The 7,161-nt window shown below is 36.0% G+C and overlaps 1 protein-coding gene across 1 annotated transcript; it reads right to left on the reverse strand.

The window, feature by feature from the left end:
• Positions 1–329: 329 nt before the first annotated feature.
• MBD-like (methyl-CpG-binding domain protein 2) lies at positions 330–6,621 on the reverse strand. The gene is made up of 6 exons (XM_067120607.1): positions 6,391–6,621; positions 4,076–4,228; positions 3,423–3,570; positions 2,503–2,631; positions 1,264–1,380; positions 330–865 (listed from the first exon to the last, which is right to left on the reverse strand). Exons 1-6 carry the CDS (start codon positions 6,510–6,512, stop codon positions 767–769), a joined length of 768 nt encoding a protein of 255 aa, XP_066976708.1. The 5' UTR covers positions 6,513–6,621; the 3' UTR covers positions 330–766.
• Positions 6,622–7,161: the final 540 nt, after the last annotated feature.

The following is a 7,161-nucleotide window of genomic DNA, read 5'->3' on the forward strand; positions in this document are numbered from 1 at the left end:
AGTTCTGCCATTAGTTCTCGAATTTTATGCTGTTTGGTTTGCTCATATGAATCTCTTTTGCACTGGAAAAAATATGTACTGTATACATTTTCTATCCTACAGTGTGACCAGATAATGTCCAAACTAGGCAACTAGTGCTCCCAAAAATTTTAGTGAATATTTAACTACCATTGTAGATCTACACTACCAATGATACGCAGACTTGCATTCACTATATTCTGTCAACCTAAGAAATTAGACTCAAGTTCCTTTAACAAACAATGGCATGCAGGCTGTAGCTACAATCACAGAATTACAGTCCAAGAGGATGACAACAGTACAAAACAACATTACATGGTTTGATATATAATTTTAGTAATAAGAGATACCTAAACATCACGATACATAAAACAATTCTGAACTCACACTTATAGTACACTGGTACAATATTACCTACTGAATAAACAAAGGTTCACACAATAGAAAACATTCGATATTCCTGAAGTTGTCTCTAATTATCACTAATAACCCTCTACTTTTACATAAGCTATAAGAAAATACCCTTTGAGCATGGGGATGTGAGGAAAAGACATGGATCGACCAACCAGCTCACAAAACCTTCAAAAGTGAGCCACGGTCATACTCGTTTATGCATTACAGTATATCACTGGCTAGATATCTGAGAAAGTACTATGTATTTGAACAGTATGGTATTTCCATCACACTTCCCAACTACAATATTTGCACATGATAAAGACAACTAGCCTAAAAGGATATGGTAAAGACTTTAGGGCTCCAGTCCCTTCAGAGCCTCCTGCAGCTGTTGCCTGGCAAAATCAACACGCTCTTCCTGCTGTGTTATGTCCTTATCTTGAATCTGCACAGCCTGAAATGTTTTCAAAATAAAAACTTTTAATTATGTTCAAGAAATACATACAAATCTCTAGCAAAAATCTGACTTAACACCTTGCCAGGTTGTATGTCAATGTGAGATAAGACATCAATGCATATAACTTTGCCTGCACATTACTGCACAGGAAAAACTCAAAGACAAAACTTCAACAAGAGATGGATAGTATTTGTTAAGCTACCATTACTATGGAATGTAGACAGAAGGTAATTTCACCATCAAAAGCAAATCATTCTCTGAGACAAGTCTTTTACTTGTTACAAGGGAGAATTAGATTTCGATAAGATTTTTAAAATAAATCTGGGCATAAATGAATTCTGTAGCAATCTAAATGTTAGCAGACTTAACTTTAAAAACAAGTGAGTTGAACTTACAGCTACAAGAGGTTGGTTGGGATTGACAAAGACTCCAGGATTCTTCTCCAGGTACTGTTTGGCTTCTGTCTGGCCCGTAATGGGACCAGGTGAAAGATGCAATGCCGTGGCCAAACTCTGCAACCAATATAATTTTTTAGCAATTTTAAAAATAAAAGTACAGTAAATTTAACCTCCTATCAGATGAGACTCTGTTTTTACTTTATGGATCTACCAGAAAATCTCACAAGATGAAACGGCATGCACATTCCTTTACATAATATACAGAAGGTAATTTTCTATATTCCAAAAATGTTTCAAGAATTCAAACAGTCTCGTAACTTGTACCATTCAATTAAATTCAGTCTTCCCCTAGCACAGATCATCAATGAGCATATGTGCAGAGAAATTTAAGTAAGGTGAGTGCAAAGTGACTAAATCTTGTTTTACCCAGACATTTCTAATTTTTTAATTGTTTTGGCAATGCATTCACTTGTGTATTTTATATTTCAGTCAAGACATGAATTCTTACAGTACATCTGTATCTTCCCGCGGAAAAGCTCTACAGTTAATGTATTAGTGTTCTTCAAGTTTTTGTGCAAATATTGTTGTTCATGTAGAGACAGTCTTTGTGGATTTGTTGTTTAATCAGAGGCAAAAAATGTAACAAGACAAAAGTGGACCCTAAAGGGGATGGAAAAAGGGGAACTGATGAGAAGGAAAAGAATCAATGCAGCCAGGGGACGTGGCACATTTCTGCCAGTACCTTCCTACTTGGTGATTCAATATAACATGTACAAACACATGAGAAAATAGGAACCGGAGAATGTTATTGCATGAAAGGTATTCAAGTTACAGTACATTTAATAAATTCCACTTATGAGGAACGCAACGCAAGACCAAAAGGAAGTAGAGCCATGGAAAGAAATTAATATGCAGACATTTCCACTATTAAATGAAGCTGCAGAAGTCACTGGATGGAGATGATAAGGAAGGGTATCTCATCCTTAACTATCACTTTACATGTTTTAAGGCTGCATCTGACACATGGTTAACCAAACTTAATATTTGTTAGGACATGTAAAATAAGATATGGCAACAGTAGGCATGAAAGTTATGCTAGCTTTGCATACCCAATTCTCACGATTTACTGTAACCATTATAATGGCACCTTTTTACAGCTGTAGGGTGCATATCCAAAGTGAAATAGCCTTTACCTTTGTAAGAAAACCAAGAAGTACTTTTTTCAAAGAAGCGTACCTGCAACACGGTCTGGTCTTCTACATTTGGTCCCACGGCCTTGAGAGCAGCAGGCAAATCAACATGGCGCATGACTTCTGTCTGGGCATCAAATGCTTGCAGACCTTGTAGTCGTTTCTCCCAGAACAGCTGAGAAAATAGAAAAGCTTGCAATACTGTCACTTTTTAATAATTATCTTTATATTTACTGCTATAAACAAACAGTATTTCTCCTTCACAAACACTTTACTGACTCTTCAAACTCAAATTTAACTATTTTTATATTTAAACAAACAGTATTTCTCCTTTGGCACTATTTTATCAATAATTTAAATTAAATTTCATATACCATATTACTATCTAAAATATGGCCCTAATTTTGCTGGATGCTTAACCTGAATAAGCTAAGCAACACTGGTATCATGTAAGATATACCTACTGTAACAAACCACACTCTCAAATTATTATAATTCTTATTTTACACTGGTAAAGCATATCCAGCATATGATAGCAGCCACGGCTCATATAAAAGAAAGTGCATTTATGTTAAAAAAAATTTCTTTTAGCAGTTAATAGTTCACAGTAATTCCTAAATATTCTGTTCATTTCTCATTTTTTTGAATGTCTGCAGCTTTCATCTTAAACTTCAGGATATTAATATACATAATACATACACATGCACAGCATTCAAAATATATTACTATATATAAGAAAATAAAAGCACTCTAAAGTTGAGACTAAACTGACAAGTAAAATTGTCTAGCAAATGTTTCAACAATACAATAAAAACTGACTAACCACTAAAATTTTGAGACAATATTAACACCGTAACACCGCCACTTAAGTTTTCAAGTTCAAACAATTATTCTCTTTATTATCAAAATAAAAAGTAAAAAGACTGAAGAAAAAACATTTGTTAAGTATAATTTATTAAAGCTTACCTGTTTAGGTTTTTCTTGCAGGCCATGTTTTATCTCCAGCTTCACCTTACTGGATGGCTGGGTCTTTATAACAGTGACTGGCTGCTTGAAAATAGACGCTGTCTGGCGGATGGGAGGAACCAGCGAAGCATCGTTTCGCATGCCACGGCTGAGGGAGAGATTGAAGATAACCTTCATTCTTTATTATCGATTGATTACTTACACAGCATTTTCCTGCATCACTTAATTCCTATGCTGCTTTCACCACATGACTTCCAAATACCTGGTCGATTGGATATGAATCAACTGAAATGATCTTCCAAGTAGATACACACAGTATATAAGATGCCACACAAAATATAATAAACAACAGCCCTGTTTTAGTAAAAGGTAAATACAAACGTGACAGCTTTCTCCAGTGATTTTTCTGAAAGCAAACAGTGATGTTTGCTGGGTAAGGATGAAATACAACATTGTTCATGAAATATGGGTACCAAACACCATAATTACTGAAGTAAAGGTAAAAAGATAAGAGAAATACGCTGCAACTTGATAATCCTAAGTACAATTGAGCTTCTAGCATTTTGATTAATACACAACATTAAATTAGGGCTAAGTGAAATATAAGTATGGAAAAAATTGTCTGATTATAGTAATTAAATACTCAGACTTACCTGTAGTCAAACAAAGTTCCTCGAGGCTTCTTATTTTTCCTAAGGAGAACAGGATTTACTTTTCCAGTTCTAAAGTCAAACGAAGACAGATCTACAGAGTCACCTAGATAGCGGGCTAGTTGAGGCTTACTGCGAAACTTCTTACCATTTGGGCTGGAAAATATATAAATAATGAACAAATTTTTGCAAAATTTTGATAAATGTCTTAAGTGAAAAAACATTCATACTTGAGCTGCAAAACATCCAAACAATGTAGAGTTAACATTTTTAAAATTAGCTCAACAGGAACAGAAAATGTTGCTTCATAGAATGCTAGTATACTTCAGTATTGTACTACAAACCAGAAAAAATGGAAAAATGTACGGTATCAGATACAATCCACTACTTTATAAATGCCTACTTCAATGAATGTGGCATGAAACCATACACTGCAATTAGTAATTGAGTAGTTATTAGTAGATAAGTGAGTATTCCTTGTTAGGAGTGCATCTTCTCTCACCCTAGCTCAGTTTTCATACATAAATCAAGTTGCATCCAGATCATGCAACCTCTAACTGCTACGAGTCTTTCTATGAAACATAAAATCTGTTTCCAAATATTTGTTGAGCCATAATAAAGTCCAAATATAATGCTTCACAATTATGAATAGCAATTCACAAAATAACCTCCAAGATTTTCATGAAGAAGGAGGACACATCAGTTGGAATAACTGTCACATAATTTAGTATCATAGCACGAGGCTTGAATTATCATCATTAAGAAGCATACTATGAGGATGTTCTTCTTAATTAAATTATGTGAATGATGATGAAAGAGGCAGGGTAATGACAGAAGTATAAGGAAATACTGTATTTTCATATACTGTAGGCCCAAATAACCCTTCAGGGCCAATCATGGAACACAGCTGTGATTGCCCACCATGTCATTTCTAATCTGGATTCAGTTCCGCATTCAGCATTGTTGCTTGTTGAAGCTGTCGGCTTCTTATGATTTCGCTTACCTTAGGTTATACACTTCATTTATGAGAATGGTGCAACAGCCTTAGGATTTTTACACTCATTCACTCTTGCTTGCTGCAATGAAGAGTGGTACTTGTAACAGCATAGACCTACATGTTGAGAGACAAACAATATGGCATTTGCAAAAGGACTTCCCTATCCCTACAACAAGGAGGATGCACTGTATGATCTACAGCACCCTAGGTCAGGTAAGGCAGATGGTAATCTAGGCCATGGGGGAGCAGAGAAAGCCCTCCAAATCAGGTTAAGAGCCAGTGCCCTAAACTAGGTAAGGCAAGAGATGGTTGAGTTCTGACGTATCCCTGTTGCAATAGAGTTTTTCTGGTGTATTTCTTGTCTAAAATTATTTTCATGTTGAATTCTAATGGAATTCAATGGAGTCTACCTAACCAGATAGCCACGAATTTCCGTACAAAATTAATCTCTAGTAGTCTCAAAATACATCAGATGAGCCATACAGGCTATATTTCAACATTTTCTCATTCATGTAACTGTACAGGTAAAACTGAAGACTACTAGCGCAGCCTAATTCCCCCCAGTCGCCGACCAGAATATATATGACTTTTTGTTTTGTTTTCATTAAAGTTTATGTCTTTTGCTGGGTAGTTTGCAGAACAACGGGATCAAGCTCCAGTGACCTGGTCAGGGCACAGCGCCCTGAGTTAGGTTAGGAAGGTAAGGTCTGGTTAGGTCAGGATACAGCACTCGAGGAAAATTTGGGGCTGTTTCAGTCTGAGGCTCCTGTGCCTGTCATTCTTCAATCGCGACTTTTATTAATGTTTATATTTTCACGTTCATCTTCAACAGGCTGGTACTAAACAGGGTGACCATTTTGCTCATAAGCTATTAGGTTCCGATCTAGAGGGGTGCGGTAGCAGTCTTCAGTTTTACCACTGTAGGTTACATAGGCTAGCCTTGACTGTATACCATCTTTCCTGGACGAAATAGCTTCCCAGGCCAAAAACCCATTCCAACAGAACTGCATCTAACTACAACTAAAAGCAAAGCAAAGGAACCAAGGGTAGGCATAGCCTATGTTATTTAGCGCAACTGCCTTTACCTATCGGCTATCACTGTCAGGCCAACTTACCCTAACCTAACCCTTGGGTCGTTTGGGCTACCCTACCAGTATGCTGCCCAAGAGATTTTAGCCCTTAATGAGACACATTTGGTTCCGGTTACACCTTTAACATCTCCAAAATACGGTGACCTTAAAAAAGAATTAACAATTAACGACTACGTTAATCTACGTTAGCCCTGGTAGACCAGACAACAATATCTTGTTTAATAGTTTACCTGTAGTAATAGACATCCATTTTACCAGATGTCAATCCAGTTTTCCTGAGCACTTCCTCCCTTTTCCATCCTTTGGGGAGAGCTGAGCAATCGTAACGTCTTTTTTCTATCTGAACCGACATTTTTTAAGGTGGAAATTCGTCAAATAACCTAATTAGGAATAAAACTAGGAGAGAAGCGATTGTTTGTAAACAACGGATGCGTACTTCTTCTTCTCTCTCAAGTCACTAGGAATCTAGGCGCATTTGCTCAGTACTATACACCATGGCCTTCCCTTTTACCTTTTTCTTGAAGAATTCAATTATTTTTGACGCTTTTACATGGTATTTAGAAGTAGGAGATCATATATAGGAATAGTAATAAAAAGGGCAAACGTAAGAAGGCTAGTATGAAAGAATGCTAGTCCCGCAAGATCGTTTTTGTCACAGGAAATCTTCACTGTACATTTCCTTACACAGGCTTTAGTTTCATCATTACTGTGAGATCATTATTCTTTCTTTATTACATTTATGGGGTTTTATGTAGTTCTTCTGTTATTTTCTTTGGGGTTGAGCAGAAAGACAAACTTTCTCATGCTTGTTATAATAATAATAATAATAATAATAATAATAATAATAATAATAATAATAATAATAATAATAATAATAATAATAATAACAGTTACTGAAATACTCCAAGATGCTTAGGATCATCGGAGGCCTAAGAAGATGATCTTTGTCTAAAATATTCCAATTCCTGAAGGCATCAACTTTCTCTCTCTCTCTCTCTTTC

Source organism: Macrobrachium rosenbergii, chromosome 18, assembly GCF_040412425.1.
Source record: "Macrobrachium rosenbergii isolate ZJJX-2024 chromosome 18, ASM4041242v1, whole genome shotgun sequence".
NCBI classification, from domain to species: Eukaryota; Metazoa; Arthropoda; class Malacostraca; order Decapoda; family Palaemonidae; genus Macrobrachium; species Macrobrachium rosenbergii.

Coding starts and splice junctions, on each gene's coding strand:
- MBD-like (XM_067120607.1), bottom strand. CDS start 6,512: ATGTCGGTTCAGATAGAAAAAAGACGTTACGATTGCTCAGCTCTCCCC. Junction 3,571..4,075: donor GGAACTTTGTTTGACTACAG/GTAAGTCTGAGT, acceptor TCTCTCCCTCAG/CCGTGGCATGCGAAACGATG. Junction 1,381..2,502: donor AAGACCAGACCGTGTTGCAG/GTACGCTTCTTT, acceptor TATTGGTTGCAG/AGTTTGGCCACGGCATTGCA.